The sequence below is a fragment of the Carassius gibelio genome, chromosome A8, assembly GCF_023724105.1.
Source record: "Carassius gibelio isolate Cgi1373 ecotype wild population from Czech Republic chromosome A8, carGib1.2-hapl.c, whole genome shotgun sequence".
Taxonomy (NCBI): Eukaryota; Metazoa; Chordata; class Actinopteri; order Cypriniformes; family Cyprinidae; genus Carassius; species Carassius gibelio.
In genome coordinates this window covers 777610-795826 of record NC_068378.1, presented here as the reverse complement: position 1 = coordinate 795826, position 18217 = coordinate 777610, and the positions used below count along the sequence as shown (strand labels likewise).

Here is an 18217-nt window from a genome sequence, read left to right as displayed (position 1 = left end):
AGTCTGCTGGTCCTGGCCTGGAGACTCCGCAGTCTCCTCCCTGATGGCAGCATGCTGAAGAAGCTGTGTGATGGGAGGGTGGGATCACCTGTGATGCAGAGGCCTTTGCGGGTGAGACGTGTTCCATAAATGTCCTGGAGGGAGGGGAGAGTGACACCAATGATCTTCTAAGCTGCTCTCACTATGCGTTGCAGAGTCTTTCGGCAGGACGCGTTGCAGGCGCCATACCACACAGTGATACAGCTCGACAGGATGCTCTCGATGGTGCCTCTGTAGAAGGTGTACATGATGGGGGCCGGGGCTCTGGCTCTCTTCAGTTTGCGGAGGAAGTAGAGACGCTGTTGTGATTTCTTGGCCAGTGCTGCGGTGTTTTCAGTCCAGGAGAGGTCCTCTGTGATGTGCACACCTAGGAACTTGGTGCTGCTCACTCTATCCACAGTCACACGGTTGATGGTCAGAGGAACGTGCTGAGTGTGTGCTCTCCTGAAGTCTACAACAATCTCCTTTGTCTTCTCCACGTTCAGAGACAGATTGTTGTAGCAGCACCACTTGGCCAGGCAGCTCACCTCACTCCTGTAGTTTGTCTCATCTTTGTTGCTAATGAGACCCACCACAGTCATGTCATCTGCAAACTTAATAAAGAGGTTGGAGTTGTGTGACGGTGTGCAGTCATGGGTCAGCAGAGTGAAGAGGAGGGGGCTCAGCACACATCCTTGGGGGACCCCAGTGTTCAGTGTGATGGTGCTGGAGGCCAGAGGCAACGCAAAATCTCCTGGTCAACGACCACGCTTTAAAAAAAAAAACGTCAGCCCGCCAAATCTCTGCTTTTGGGTGTTCGTAGTCCGGCGGCTGTCCTTTTCCTCTCTTGTTTTGTGGGGAGTACTCTGGGTTCGGGCCACATCCCGAGCATGGAGCGCTCCACCCGGACAGCACGCCCAATGCGCATAACCTTACTGAATTAATATACGTAGATGTGAACTAATGAAATTTACATAATAGTATATAAACATCATCAAACTGTTGTCTGTTCTTTAGTCTTAACAGTGAGTGAACATAAATGTACCCCAAAACACTGAAGGGTGTGATGGCTTCTTAAGGAACATGCACATAGCCTAACATTTAGAAATGTAAAGGAGGTCAGTGCTTTCTGAAGGCAGTGTGCATGTGAGCAACACCACGTGAGCTGGTGAAGGAGCTTCAGGCATGAAGTGTGCATGTGTGTGTGTGTGTGTGTGTATATGTGTGTGTGTGTGTGTGAGAGAGAGAGGAAATGAGAGCAATTCTAGGGCATGCTCTGTCAGTTCTCTGTGATGTCAGTGCAGTTCAACAGAACACTGTGTGTGTGTGTGTGTGTGTGTGTGAGAGAGAGAGAGAGAGTCAGAGAGTGGCTCTGGACAATGAAAGTGTGTTTTTATTTGTGTGTGTGTGTGTGTGTGAGGCAATGGAGGTGAAGATGATACAGAGCAAAACATTAAGGTATTTGCATATATACACATATATAGAGAACGAAAGAAAGATATAAAGAAGCACATAAGAAGAAAATGACTGTTGTCCAATAACACAAATTCTTATTACTAGGATAGTGAGCTTTAATGATCGTATCAGACATGCTGGACTAAACCTGGACACGCTGTCAGGAGGAACACTCTAAGAACCATGTCAGGTGAGTTTATGCAACTGAGACACACTCAAAAATTAAGCGAGAGATAATCTTTGTGTTACTTGTCTACTTTTAAATAAAAAATTATCACTGGCATGACTAACTGATCAGACACTATGTGCATTAAAGGTTGGTGTTTTTTTTTTTTTGCCAATTCAGTTATATGTACTGAAGTACAGCAAAGCTCCAGAGAATCAACCGACGAAAACAGAGGTTACCCAACATTTCTGTCAGCTGAACCATTTAGACTTAATTTTCTTAAAGTTCTCTATAAGATTTTAAGTTATTTTTTTTATTTGGTGAAACATTTGTATGGTCATGGGTTCACTTGGTCAATTAATGTTCACATGACATTTGAAATACTCAAAACAGATAACAATTAGGTTTAAGGGTGTTCACATGAGACCTGTGGAATTGCTCTGAAAACATGATATTATCAACTGCACGTGTGTAAATGAACACAGTGCCACTTGTCACTCTGAGACACAACAGACTATTTACTTATTTGAATCACAAACTTTGATTTACAATTAGGATACAATAAGATCTATACCTATTTCACTTTTATTTTGATAAAGTGTGGAGCCTCAGTTGTTTATTTCAATGTTACTTTTGACCTAAGAAATGACTAGCTATTCATCAACTCACTAATTCATTATCCATTCACTATATAGTTTCTATACATGCATGCTTTATTTATTTAAATTTTTTACATTCAAATTATTTAAAAATATGTATTTTTTTATCAACCTCCATTAACCCATACCCAAAATCTATCCCATATTTAAATATTTAAAACACATAAAAAATTAAAAAGACTATTTGAATACTATTAGCAATATATATATATATATATATATATATATATATATATATATATATATATATATATATATATATATATATATATATATAGTCTCTCTCTCTCTCTCTCTCTCTCTCTCTCTATATATATATATATATATATATATATATATATATTAACATAATATTAACTGTTATTCAAAATAATAGTTTAGAATAGCCATATTCAATATGGCTGGAAATATGAAGGAACAACAGCCCTGTTCTTATTAGTCTGGCGTTTGTGTCCTTAATTTAGCAACCCTTCAGGTCAGTGAACAAATTCACTCCAAACACTGCACAAATGTTATTTCTGTAAAAGAAAGGAAACAAAATACAAAGGCTTGTAGATTCTCATCAACAGTGACATTTTATGACTCGAGTTGGGGTTTAAAAAACATTTGGTAACACTTTAGTATAGGGTCCAATTCTTACTAATAACTAGTTGCTTTTTAGCATGCCTTATTATTAAGTAGGCTACATATAATGCATGACATCCATAATCCTACCCAATACCCTAAACTTAACAACTACATTATAAACTATTAATAAGCAGCAAATTAGGAATTAATTGAGGCAAAATAATATTTAATGGTTTATTAATAATGAGAATTGGACCTTAAAATAAAGTGTGACCAAACATTCTTATTTAGTTAACTACACAAAATAGATTTTCTTGGCCAACACTATCTGGGATGGCATGTACCCTTTCAGCCAGAGCTTTGCCATGTGTGGCAATGACGGCACGGTGGGGATCCGGCAAACAACATGAGGGCAGATTGTTGGTGGGAGGAGTGTGGCCCAGATCAGTCCAGTGATCTGGCAGCATATGATGTGACCCATGATAAACAAGATAAATACAATATTGCATGATAATGGTTAAATGTTCACATACATTTAAATGAACAGTGTAGTATTGTTAAAATGTAGTCTTTGAAATGGCAAGTCAAAACAGAATGAAACATTATCATTTAAAAATTAAGTAAATCAGCCAAAATGGCATTTTACTTAATTATAATTTTATTAAATTTTATATTAGTATTTGTATTGTAGTATTTATACTACAAATAATCTTAGAATCCTTACATGAAAAGAAAGAGAGAGATTATTTAACCGTTATCATGTAATATTTATTTGGTTTACTATGGGACACGCACTGATCTATAATAGAGATTTCAGGAGCTACACAATGAGCTTCTACTTCTTCAGCTGCAGGTGCCAAACCATCCCACAAAGCTCAATGATGTCCTGTATGTCCCACCTAACAGCTTTAGGCAGCTGTGGCCTTATGGTTAGAGAGTTGGACTTGTCACCCGAAGGTTGCAGGTTTGAGTTTCGGTGCTGCCAGGAGTTGTAGGTGGAGGGAGTGAATGAACAGTGCTCTCTTCCACCCTCAATACCCATGGCTGAAGTGCCCATGGGTAAGCACAATCAACAAGTCCAAATCATTTTCTCCTTCAATCTGGGCAACACTTGGTTCAGCAATTTGAAGCAAAGCATTCTTGAGCCCATGTAGTCACCTGTGAGCTTTACACTCCCAGGGGAGATTAAGGCAGCAGCCATATCGCCCTGCAGCCCAAGACTGGTTGCCCACTGATGCTAAGGAGGATTGAGCCTGGTCAGTTTCTGGATGGGAGACTAGTTTGCTACTGGGAGAGAGGTTAGCAAGGCCAGCAGGGGGTGCTCACTCTGTGCTCTGTGTTGGTCCTAATGCCCAAGTATAGCAATGAGAACACTATACTGCCAAAAAGCACTGTTCTTCAGGTAAGACATTAAACTGAGGTCCTGACTCTCTGTGGTTATTACAAATACCAGGATGTCTTTCAAAAAGAGTAGCGGTTTGACCTCGGCAATTGGCCACATTGACCACCATAGCCCCCTAACAATCCCCATATCTACTGATTGTCTTCAACACTCTTGTCTCCTCTCCACCAATAAGCTGGTGTGTGGTAGGCGTTCTGGCCGTGCTATGGCTGGATCCTGCACACTGGTGGTGGACGAGGAGATACCCTTTCACAATGTGGATTGCGTTGAGTGTTTAGAAAAGCGCTATATAAATGTAATGAATTATTATTTGTTATTACTATTAAGTCTTCCAAAAGCCTCAGCAATATCTGAAGATACAACCACCATTCCATGATACATGACACGGTGATAAGAAGCAATTTAAACACTGCATGAATTTTTATGTCTACTTGAATTTTTATGTCTACTGTCACAAACCAGTCCATCTTAACATTCTTCATTGGAGAGAGTATCTCTATGATATGACGTTACACACAGGTTGCCTGTGAGTATAAATAGGTGACTGAATTATACGTTGTCAGCTCTTATGGCTTAAAAAGACACACAGGCAAGTCTGAGGCATGGCAGCATTGATTTTCCATTCTCATTCTGTGCAGATCACACCCAGTCTTACCTGGTGCCACACATGCCTTGTTAGTTATCCGTGAGGAGATTGACAAGACATATGTGGCAGCGGGTCAGGTTTGAAGGCAAGATTGACGCCCTCAAAGAGGATGACTCCCTCTGCAAAAGATAGTTAGCCAGCAAATATATATCACATATACTCGCTCATACAGTCCTTCCACATTTGCAAAATTGGAATGTGGGAAAGTAAAAAATGTGAGCCACTACATCCAAAAATCCCCTACTTGTGGGGCTGACAGAAGGAGAGGGCAATTGATCAATCTATCCTCCTAAATAGATTAAAAAAGTGTCCAGGTTAACATTCACAATGCTGCACTAAACTGGATTCTGTTAGGATTCTTTCTTGCTAGGAACTTTAGTGCATTAGAGTGTTCTTATTATTCACAGTTCACATCACAAGAGTCCCACAAGGCTTCACACACACCCCCTCTTCATTCCATTTTTGAATATCAGAAAGTATAATATCAGGTTCATGAAGAGGATGTACAGCCCATTTACTTTTTAAAATCTGGTATAAATTTGTAGATTTTTTTTCATTCAGGGACAAAAATATTAAATACTATTTACAGATGATGTCGCCATTTTTGTACTGAATTGTAAGGGACTGATTCATGTCTGATGATTGTGTCATCTAAATGAATATACTGTTTGTGCAAGAAGCACACAAGGCTAAGAATCAAGAAAAAATTAAAATTAAATTTTTCTATCTCTTCACCAGGTGCGGTCTTTGTATTAACCAGTCTGGTATTATTCCAGACAGTCTCCACTTGCCCCAAGGAGTGTTCGTGTGACACTAATGCCAAAGTGGTGGATTGCCGAGGACGAGGATTATATGATATTCCACGTAAACTTCATCAAGATACCCTGGAGTTGTATCTCCAAAATAACCATCTCCGAGGCCTGGGCTCTATGTCCTTTCAAGAGACACCACAACTTCAAATTCTGGACCTAACGAATAATTCAATCACAACACTTTCCCCAAGTTCCCTTTTGGGACTTAAAAGCTTAAGGGTCCTCAGCCTGGCAAATAACTCTATTCGGGAAGTTGATCGACGCCTTTTGGTTTCAATAAAAAATCTTACCATATTGGACTTGTCCTTTAACACCATAGGTGGTCTACCTGGAGGACTTGCTGATAGTTTCCACTTTCTGACCCATCTGTCACTCCATTACAATCGGCTTACTAAGCTGGACCGTATACACCTGGAAGCTCTTGGTAAACTTAAAGTTCTACAGCTGAAAGGAAATCCTTGGAAATGTGACTGTCATCTGATAGGACTTAAACTATGGTTGGAGACATTTGCCTTCAAAGGTAACAAAATGGTTGAATCCACAAAGATTGTTTATTGTGAGTGTTAAAACACACACACACACACACACACACACACAATACATAGCTACATTTTTTTTCTCACATCGAAGAGTGCAAGTAAGAATAGTTCTAAATTATATATATACAACTATATGTATATATTGTTATTATTCATATACAGTATATTATTATTAAAACCTAACCCTAATTTTCTATCACAGAGGATAAAAAAGTCAATGTTAAGCCCTTTGTAAAGTTTAGCTTGAGTGTCCTGTCTTACACCCTGCCAGTGCCATTCTTTTCTAGGTAGGTGTGAATGAGTTTATTGCATTGAAATGAAAACAAATAGATTTAGCTCAAAAAGAATTATGATATTTATAGGGAACAGAATTTGACAGAATCACTGTTCTACGGCTAATCAACTGAATCACCAGTGATTTATTGAATGGGCCGTATCACATCAACTCACACAACAACCCATCTGCAATGGATAATTAATATCCAAAGTATAGTGAAAACATTATTTATTAGCTTGTTATCAAGCTTGGCAGTTTAAAACATTAACTTGTAAGCACAAAACACAAGATGTCTCTATTTTCAATATATATATATAAGAATTTACTGGACTTATCAAAGACATACAAACTAATCAAACACATGCACTCACACATTCACAGACGTTGCAGAAATAGAGAAATTGACAAAAGAATGAGGCTAGGAGTGTGAAAATGTAAAATCCCCAGTTTATAGTAATAGAGTATATGCAATTTCTTAGACCAGATACGACCATCAATCACTTAATTAGCCCTAGTTTCTCAATGAGACTATTAAACTTCATATTAAATACACCAGTTCAGCTAAAATCTGGAGGTTTGTATTGGCCATGTTTATAAAGATTAACTTTTTGTTGAGTCCTTGCAGAAAGAGGTTTCCCAAGGTTGTTGATTCGCTGGAGGTCTAGTAGTCGTCCAGAGTGACTTCTTTGAGAGACAATCATTGGGTCATTTGCTGAAGAACATTGCAGGGTTGCGAGTTGGTTTAAGTTTTGGTGGCAGACACAGATGAGGTCAAACTCGGAGACACAGCTTTACCACAAAACTCAGAACACAAAACTCTCATTAGAAAATAAAAGAAAGTAAAGTAAATAGAAAAGAAAAGAAACGTGAGAATGAGACTGGATGGCTTACCCCCTCGTGATGGTAGATGAGCAGCCGACATGAAGGCCACAAAGGCCAAAACCCCCAAAAAGTGACAAAGGTGTGTCACGGTTGGTAGTGGTAGCATCCGTGTTTTCTGGAGGGACTGTTTAGAATGTCACAGTACATGTTGGAATCCATGTTTCTCTCAATGTAGCACAGCTCCCCAGTACCAGCAGCACTTTTGATGCTCCAGACCATGATGCTACCACTACCATGCTTGACTGTAGGCAAGACACAATTTTTCAAAAATGTGAGTTCCACACGCCCTCAGTCCAGTTCTTGGGATACATCATCGACCCACGTGGCGTGAAGATGGACCAGGGGAAGGTGGACGCCATCACACACTGGCCTCAACCTAGTACCATTAAAGAACTCCAACGCTTCCTGGGCTTTGCCAACTTTTATAGAAGATTCATCAAGGATTACAATTTACTCAGCTCCCCTCTAACTTCTCTCCTCCGGAACCGGCCCAAGTCTCTGTCCTGGAACCCCGTGGCCACTGAAGCCTTCCACCAACTTAAACAAGCCTTCAAGACCGCTCCGATCCTAGTCCACCCTGATCCCAACCGACAGTTCATTATGGAAGTGGACGCCTCATCAACCGGGGTCGGAGCAGTACTTTCCCAGCGGCAGGGGGATCCTCCACGACTCCATCCATGTGCCTTCTTCTCGAAGAAGCTATCCCCGGCGGAGCAGAATTACGACATTGGTAACCGTGAACTACTGGCCATCAAGCTGGCTCTGGAGGAGTGGCGTCATTGGCTGGAGGGAGCCCAGTTCCCTTTTGAGGTAGTAACAGACCACCGGAACCTGGAATACCTCCGGGAAGCTAAGAGACTGAATCATCGCCAAGCTAGATGGGCCTTATTCTTCACGAGATTCGACTTTAAAGTCACTTATCGCCCTGGCTCCCAGAGCAATAGAGCCGATGCCCTCTCCCATATTCATCAGGCAGATCCAGAACCCGAATCTCCTGAACCAATCCTCCCTCCAGCCATGATTGTAAGTCCCATTCAATGGAATATTGATCGTCTGATTGAACAAGAAAACCTTCAAACACCCTGCTCCGCCGGGAGGTCCAGAAGGGAAACTCTTCGTCCCTCCTCAACATCGGATTACCCTTCTGGACTTAGCTCATACCTCTCCGGGATCTGGACATCCAGGCAGGAGGCGGACCCTCTCGCTCCTACAACAGCGTTATTGGTGGCCATCGATGGCTCTGGATACTGTCCACTACCTCAAGGGATGCTCCGTCTGCGCCATAGCAGACACCCCTAGAAGACTCCCGGAAGGTAAACTGGTGCCTCTGCCCATTCCTGAACGTCCATGGACCCATATTGGCATAGATTTCATGACTGACCTCCCTCCTTCTCAAGGCAACACCTGTGTGCTGGTAGTGGTCGACAGGTTTTCGAAGTCATGCAAACTCATCCCTCTCAAAGGACTTCCCACTGCATTTGAAGCGGCAGAGGCACTATTCCACAATGTATTCCGTCACTTTGACATTCCAGAGGATATCGTCTCCGACAGGGGTCCCCAATTCATCTCCAGAGTCTGGTCAGCTTTCTTCCGTCTTCTAGGGGTGTCCGTCAGCCTCTCTTCAGGATACCATCCACAGACCAACGGCCAGACGGAGAGTAAGATACAGGAGATTGGGAGGTTCCTGAGGGTATACTGCCACCGTAACCAGGACTGTTGGAGCCAGTACCTACCCTGGGCAGAATACGCTCAGAACTCCCTCCAGCAATCTACCACCGGGCTCACCCCATTCCAATGTGTCCTCGGATACCAGCCTCCACTCTTCCCATGGTCAGGTGAGCCCTCGGAGGTCCCAGCGGTAGATCACTGGTTCCGACAGAGTGAGAGGGTCTGGGACTCGGCTCACGTGCATCTCCAGCGGGCAGTTCGGAGGCATAAGGAGCAAGCGGATGCTCGTCGAAGACCTACACCACAATACCAACCTGGACAGCGAGTCTGGCTCTCGACGAGGGACATCCGCCTCCGACTGCCCTGCCGTAAGCTGAGTCCCCGATACATCGGACCATTCACGATTGAACGGCAACTGAACGAAGTGACCTATAAACTCCAGCTACCTGCACAGTACCGTATCTCACCTTCTTTCCATGTTTCACTCCTCAAACCCTTCACTGAACCTTTGTCTCCTCCATCCACAGAGCCTGGTGATGATGCCGTACCTCCTCCTCCAGCCATCGAAGAAGACAACGACATCTTCCGGGTGAGAGCTATCCTCGACTCTCGACGACGGGGTCCTCAACTGGAGTACCTAGTAGACTGGGAGAACTACGGCCCGGAGGAGCGTTGCTGGGTTAATCGTAACGACATCCTGGACCCCAGTCTTCTCACTGACTTTCACCGAGACCATCCAGACCACCCCGCTCCCCGTGGCCGAGGTAGACCCCGTCGTCGCACAAGATCCCAGCCGTCAGGAGCCACCCGTGGAGGAGGGGGTACTGTCACAGCCACACCTTCTACACTCCCGGATTCGGACACTGACGCCACACCCACTCGTCCCCAATCACCAGAATTCTGAACACCTGTGCATCATCACCAGTGCCACATATAAAGCCATCCGTCACCATCACCCAGTGTCTGGTCTTGCACCGATCTCCTCACCCTAACCAAACCGCCTATTGGCTAACCTACCTGATCCTCTGAACCCTCGTCTTCATCATCTGTGTTCCTGTGCCTGTGAGTCTCCATCTGTGTCACCATCACCTAAGGAAAGTTGTATTATCACTGTCTCATCTTCGTGTCAAGTTTCACCTGTGTCTGAAACCTCTGTCACATTAAATACCATTGCACTGAATCCTCTGTGTCCTCGTCTGTGTCTGACAAATATAAAGTTATTACACAAACAATTCTGCTTATGTTTGATAGAAAATAGAAAAGGATTGAAAAGGCACTTTTCTGGTTACCAGCCCTGAGTTTTACATAAGGGATTTTACATAAGTTAACCCTGAATCATTCTAAACTTGGGGTAAGAAAAATTGAGGATGATATTTTTTTCACAACATTTAATCCTAGGTATTCACAAGATGACATTTCAGATTTTACATTCCCCAGCTTAGAAGAGGCACTAAGACCTCTTAATAATTAGAAGTGTGAAATGTTCCTCTACCCAATGTTAAAACTAGGCTTTAAAATGATGATGGGTTAAGCTCAATGTGAAAAGCCATATAGTTAAAACAAACTCCAACTGTTAGCCATTTCAGCTTCATCATTTTTTCCTGTTCATAGGTGGAGTGGTCGACAGTGTCACATGCATCCAACCTCATCTTATGCTGGAGCGGGACCTCCGGCACATTCCCTATGAGCTTTTCCAATCCTGCATGATCACCAGCTACAGCTACCTGTTCGCCAACATCCACTACCTGGACAATAAGCATCGCATGCTCAGCGGACAACTCCATCCAAGCCCCAAAGCACCATCTGGGGGTGATTTCAGCCCCTCAGGAGAAGCAATATTCCCTGAGTGTGAGGCCAAGCAGAGATCCCGGCCTGTGAACTACAGACACGCTATAGCCACAGTGGTCATAACGGGAATAGTTTGTGGAATTGTGTGTTTGATGATGTTGGCAGCAGCTGTCTATGGATGTGCATATGCAGCAATTAATGCCAAGTATCAAAGGGAGCTGAAGAAGAAAGCAAAAGAGGCGGGTTCAGGAGACAAGCAGAAAAATATTGAAAGAGAGGAGCACAAGAAACCTCTGGAGTAATGCGAAGATCAGCATCATATGATGCACATGAAGTGCAAATACACAGCAAGAATACACAACAGATACGGTTGTGTATCTACAAAGTTCGGGCAAGTCTGTGTACTTGGCAGCCATACTGGCAATGTCCCTGGGGTACGTTTTTTTATGATTATGCAGATACAGATCCTACCTGAAAGGGGAAATGTAAAGAAATTGAATTTTAATGTATAATTTAGAGTAGTCAATGTGCTGCTTGTATAGCACTATATATTTAGTGTCCTCTGAAAGTAAATTAACCTGCAGCCATTTTCTCAAAATAACTAGCAACAAAAGTGAGTACAGTAAGGGATAAGAGTTGTATATAATTTAACCATACAAAACCACATGTCCTATTCATCATGTTCATGTTTTTGTCTACTTGACAGAACCATACAAATGTGTGTATCTTGTATTAGAGCAGTTAAAATTTGGTACTTTGAGTACAATTCTCTCATATTGACCACTCAATGTTCAACATGGCACGTCATGGCAAAGAATTAGAATTAGAATTGTTGATCTCCACAAAGATGGCCTAGGCTATAAGAAGATTAACACCCTGAAACTGAGTTACAGTAAAGTGGACAGGGTCATACAGAGGTTTTACAAGATGGGTTCCACTCGGAACAGGCCTCGCAAGGGACGATCAAAGAAGTTAAGTCCTCATGCTGAGCGTCAAGTGCAGAAGCTGGCTTCATAAGACAGACAAATGCTGCCAGCATTTCTAAAGAGGTTGCAGAAGCAGAAAGTCAGCTTGCCAGTTCTCAGACCATACGCCACACACTGCAACAAGGAAGCCTCTTCTGAAGCTGGCTCACAAGAAAGCCTGCAAACAGAAGACAATATGTCCAAGAGCAAAAATTACTGGAACCATGTCCTGTGGTCTGATAAAACTATGGTAAACTTGCTTGGCTCAGATGGTGTCCAGCATGTATGGTGACTAGAGATGTATAGTAACGAAGTAGAACTACTTCACTACTGTACTTAAGTACTAAAAGGCGGTATATGTACTTTACTAGAGTATTATTTTTTTCCCCTACTTCCTCTTTTACTTCAGTACATATTTTCGATGAGTTTAATACTTTTACTCCGTTATTTTTGTTATGTGCTGCATCGTTACTCGTTACCCACATTACCACAGCCAGAACTGTAGATGGCAGGTTTGATGAAGCTGGCACATCATTGAGCGAATCAAACGATTACAAAGAGTGCGGGTGCTGACTGAACTGATGTGAAGAGAGAGATGAACACCGAGCCGAGCCAGATAATGACTCGTTCACGAGTCAAGAACCAGTTGCATCGGTTTCCGGATCACCAGTAGTTCTTTCTGACAGTTCGTTCCAATAAACCGGTTGAAGAAAACAGTTCACCGGTTCTTTTGCGCTCGACGTAATGACGTCATTGCCGATGATTGCAAGCCTTCGGTTTACCCGCGCTCATAACATTAGCACATAATCAGTTCAGAATCAATCACCAAAAGAATCAGTTCAGTTCAGACGCTCTGTGTGTCGGTATGCTTCACGCTGAATCACACATGTGCAGTATCATCAGCTCCTCGGTTCTCGAATCGGACACGAATTCGTAAACTGTTCTTGACTCATGAACGAGTCAGTCTTTTGTTCATTATCTGGCTCGGCTCGGTGTTCATCTTCAGTTCTCTCTTCACATCAGTTCAGTCAGTCTACTGTTTGAGTAAATGAATTACTCTGGGATATTGGCTTGTTTTAACTCAGAGGGAGTGTCAGCCACATTAAAAAATTTAACAGCTTAAGTCATTTGTGAATAATGCGTATTGGAGACGCGAACCGTTTAAAACGATTCAGTTCGATTTGGTGAACTGTTTCAAAAAGATCCGGTTACATCCAATGATTCGTTCATGAAACGGATATCACAAACTGCTTTGTTTTGAACTGTCTAACAACAGACACGGAAGAGAAGACCATGCTTAATAAAGTCGTAGTTTTTGCTATTTTTTATATTTAACTGACCCTCTGATGTCACATGGACTACTTTGAAGATGTTTTTCTTACCTTTCTGGACATGGACAGTATACACACAGCTTCAATGGAGGGACTGAGAGCTCTCAGACTAAATCTAAAATATCTTAAACTGTGTTCCAAAGATAAACGGAGGTCTTACATCTTTGAAACAACATGAGGGTAAGTTATTAATGACATAATTTTGCAAATAGGGCGAAATAACCCTTTAATCGTTTTTTTTTTTTTTTACAAAAGGTTAAAGTCAAAGGAATTGTGATTGTCCTTTAGGTTAATCATTTGAAATAGTAAAAACAATATGTTCAAACTTTTGACTACTTTCTTTAATAACTACATAACACAATACTTGTACTTTTACTTTCAGTACTTGAGTAGTAAATTTTAAAATAGACTACTTGCAATACTTAAAGAGCACTTCAACTTCTACTCAAGTCACTTTTTTGATAGAGCACTTGTACTTTTACTCAAGTATGGGTCTCTAGTACTTTATACATCTCTGGTGGTGACCCCCTGGTGAGGGATTACCAAGAAAATTGTGTCTTGCCTACAGTCAAGCATGGTAGTGGTAGCATCATGGTCTGGAGCATCAAAAGTGCTGCTGGTACTGGGGAGCTGTGCTACATTGAGAGAAACATGGATTCCAACATGTACTGTGACATTCTAAACAGTCCCTCCAGAAAACACGGATTATTTTTGTGATTTTTGCAGCAAAAATCCTTTATTTTGCGGCAGGTTTTCTTAAAAAATGTGATGGAATATGCAGGATATTTTTGCAATCTTATTCGATGAAATTGCGGGAACTTGCAAAAACTGCGGTTTGATGAAAAATAGAAAAAAAGGTGACTCCCCCGCCTAACACTGTGTTCTCACTAGGCTACTACCTTACTGTAACGAGTAATTTCTTATGACTTCCTATGATAAGCAAGCATACTAAATCACAGAATATTTAAGTTTTCATTCTATTTTATTTCAGACCTTAATTAACACATGGCTGAAACTTACAAAACAGTCAAACAAGTTCTCTAGCTTTACAAAAGGAATATTCAACAACTTCTGTACAAATGAATACAAATAAAATATACACACAAATAAACAAATGCTGTTTTACAGGAATTGCAAAGTGCAATCTCTTACTGCATCGTAAATTATTTTACATACTACTAATATACTTACAACTGTAAGGTTTTGGTACTATTCTGTAACAAAAAAGTACAATCTTACAACTGTAGAGGTGAATCAACTTCTGAATGAAACTACAACAGTCCACTGTGAAAATGAAAACGAACTGTGTAGCCTTTAACACTGGCCTATCATTCGCCATCCTCATCCTCATCAAAATAATTTGCCCCCACTGTCATGTAACACACTGGATAACTGCTTCACGCGGTCTTTGGCGCTTATTTTTGTTGGCAGATGAGAATGATTTGTGTCCTTCACCCTGGTTTCACCGCGATCTTCACAGATGATGTTCACGTCGCGCAATTACGTCACTTCATAAGGTTCCCATTGGGAAATAATGGCGATTTACTTGTGTGAAGTAAACGCAACATTTTTAAACTTTCTGCTAAGATATATGTGATTTTTTTGCAACAAAAATTATTATTATTATGAAATCATGCTACCTCCGCATATTTTGCTTCCTGAAATCGGCAATTTATGCAGCGAAAGTGCGGTGTATTTGAAAAAATGCGACCCCCACATAAATATGCGGCCCTTGGCTGATTATGCATTAAATCAGGCGATCGCATAATCGCCTTTTTCTGGAGGGACTGTCTAAAGCAGAATATGATGCCCTCCCTTCAGAAACTGGGCCGAACAGCAGTTTTTCAACAGTTTTTCAATGACCCCAAACATACCTTCAAGATGACAACTGCCTTGCTGAGACAAGGTGGTGGAGTGGCCAAATATTTCTCCAGACCTGAACCATATTACATACCTGTGGGGGCATCCTCAAGCAAAAGTTTGAGAAGCACCATGTGTCTAACATCCAGAAGCTCTGTGATGTCATTATGGAGAAGTAGAAGAGTATACCAGAAAAAACCTGTAAAGCTCTGCAGACTTCCATGCCCAGGAGAATGAAGGCAGTGCTAGATACAGTAACAATGGTGCTCACACAAAATATTGACACTTTGGACACAGTTTTGACATGTACATTTAGGGTGTACTCACTTTTGTAGCGAGTTATTTTGACAATAATGGCTGTATGTTAAGTTACTTTCAGAGGACTATACTGCTATACAAGCAGCACATTGACTATTACAAATACTAAAATGGCTGCCGAAATATGAGAGGTCATCTCGCCAGCAGTAAATGATCCCTTTAATTGGCCATCACAATGCTGTCAAATTTAAGTTTTTGGCCTACTAAAGATTTCAAACTTATTTCAAGGTAGTACTGTGCAAATTTTATATGTGGTCTGTCGCTGCCCCCTTGTACAGTCTCTGGTTCTTATTGCAACTTTTAAAATGCCACTGACTTTTACAATGATAAGACACTCCCCTACCGCTGTTTACACTACTACACCTCAATATCAATGAACTTCAGTTAGGACAAGGGTTTATCTGTACATATCAAACTTATGTGTGCACAGAGATACAGTGACAAGATCCTGAGGCCCATTGTTGAGCCATTCATCTATGACCATCACCTCATGCTGCAGCATGATAATGCACGGCCCCATGTTGCAAGGATTTGTACACCATTCCTGGAAGCTGAAAACATCCCAGTTCTTGCATGGCCAGCATACTCACAGCGTATACGAGAGCATGTTCCAGTTTCTGGCAAAATCAAGCAACTTCGCACAGCCATTGAAGAGGAGTGGACCCTTATTCCAAAGGCCAAAATCAACAACCTGATCAACTCTATGTGAAGGAGATGTGTTGCACTGCATGAGGCAAATAGTGGTCACATCAGATATTTACTGGTTTCTGGAACCCCCGGACCCCCCAATACAGCAAAACTGCCCATTTTAGAGTGGCCTTTTATTGTGGCCAGCCTAAGGCACACCTGTGCAATAATCATGCTTTCTAATCAGCATCTTGATATGCCACACTTGTGAGGAGGATGGATTATCTCAGCGAAGGAGAAGTGCTCACTAACACAAATTTAGACAGATTTGTGAACAATATTTTGAGAGAAATAGGCCTTTTGTGTACATAGAAAAAGTCTTAGATCTTTGAGTTCAGCTCATGAAAAATGGGGGCAAAAGCAAAAGTGTTGCATTTATAATTTTGTTCAGTGTAACACTGTGTTAATTATTATTATTATTATTATTATTATTATTATTATTATTATTATTGTCATAAAGCAGCCTTTAAGATAAAAGTTTTTTCGGAAAGAACTGAGAATATTAATACTCTTGAAAATACACTGGTCACACTCTCATACACCAGAAAAATACAAATAATAATAATAATAATAATAATAATATTAATAATTAATAAATAATAATTAAATACTATGGCTGTCATCAAGCACAAATCACATTCAAGTTATTATAGGTAGATTATAGGTAGAAATCCTGTAAACTTGTCTTTAAAACACATCAAGTACATGCCCACATGCCCCAGTTACACAAAAGTGTTCTGTCATCAGCATGCCAAGGCTGCATTAATGTGTGCTGCAATGCGCATGTGAAACTGAGCCGCGCCACATCAGAAGCATTGTATGAACATTATTTTAAGAAATATATATATATATTCTTTCAAATCAACCAACACACATATATCTGTCATATGTCATATATCTGTGGTATAGGTGTATGTGCTTGTGTTAAAAAAAAAGAAAAAAGAAAGTTAAATGTGTCATTAATGATTAGCATTAAAGCATACAAATGAAAGATGTAAAATATACATCAAATTTAATATATATAAAATAAACAACATGAAAAACTGTATAGAACTTGATTTTAATTGTGTGTATTTCTGTTCCAGCAAAACAATGAATCATGCATAGTAGAGGGTGAAAATCTATCTGTTCTACTTCATTTCTCTTGTCTGTTATAGCATGAATCATTTGTGCATGAGCATACGTGCACACGTGAGTGTGTGTGTGTGTGAGTGTGTGTGTGTGTGTGAGTGCTCTTCCAGGCGTATGTTCAAACATACACATTCTAATTTTCTCTGTTATTCTCTTTCGTTTTATCCATTCCTACTGTTTACATATAGTGTAACTTTTTGATTAGAATGGATTACGATCCCTTTCTTACATTCATGGCGACCATCTTTAGGACCTTGTGTAGCCTCTCCTTGCTGATTGGAAAACAAAATGACAATGAGGAACAATGGTATAAAAAATAGATAAATTAACAACAATTGTGATACTGTAGGATTAGATCCTTACTGTCAAGTGAACTGTTGAATCCACTAAAGTCTAGTGAAAACTTACCAATTTGACGTTTGCTGATAGGCTATTTACATATACCTCATACACAATCCCTCTCCGTACACTCGGGTCATTTTCAGTAAAATTTTCAACTGCTAGAGACTTGTCCATTGGCCAGGATCCATCTGCCGCACCCGGCCTGGATGCCTGTGTACTCACAGATTCTGGGCTGAATCAACCGGACCAGATGCAACAGCCGTAACTCGCCGACACTGCCTCATCTAAGCCGGACTCGGCTCGTTGCACAGCACGCCAGACCTATCCCAATTTATTTTATATATCTACTGTACTGTTCATTAATATTTCATTTAAAATGTATAATGTTACCTAGACAAAACATTTACTTTTAATTTTATAAATTGTAATAAATAAATAACATGACTTAGCAAATCTATGAACATCTCATTATGAAAACAATTTTAAAGTCCATTAAATAACTACAAACTCGATTCCAAAAAAGTTGGGACACTGTACAAATTGTGAATAAAAACAGAATGCAATGATGTGGAAGTTTTACATTTCAATATTTTATTCAGAATACAACATAGATGACATATCAAATTCTAAACTGATAATATAACAGTCTGGGGACTGAGGAGACAAGTTGCCCAAGTATAGGAATAGGAATGTTGTCCCATTCT

The 18217-nt window shown here is 40.8% G+C and overlaps 1 protein-coding gene across 1 annotated transcript; it reads left to right on the top strand.

Moving 5' to 3' along the window:
- The first annotated feature begins 1545 nt into the window (after positions 1–1545).
- Positions 1546–11417, top strand: LOC128018166 (leucine-rich repeat and transmembrane domain-containing protein 1-like). Its single transcript, XM_052603528.1, has 3 exons — positions 1546–1663; positions 5652–6245; positions 10703–11417. The coding sequence occupies exons 1-3, from the start codon at positions 1657–1659 to the stop codon at positions 11179–11181; spliced, it is 1080 nt and encodes a 359-aa protein (XP_052459488.1). The 5' UTR covers positions 1546–1656; the 3' UTR covers positions 11182–11417.
- The last annotated feature ends 6800 nt before the right edge of the window (positions 11418–18217 follow it).

What these genes read in the sequence shown, in the direction of transcription:
- LOC128018166 (XM_052603528.1), top strand. An exon ending in GGAGACATTTGCCTTCAAAG is followed by an intron (nt 6,246 to 10,702) that starts GTAACAAAATGG and finishes TCCTGTTCATAG; the next exon opens with GTGGAGTGGTCGACAGTGTC.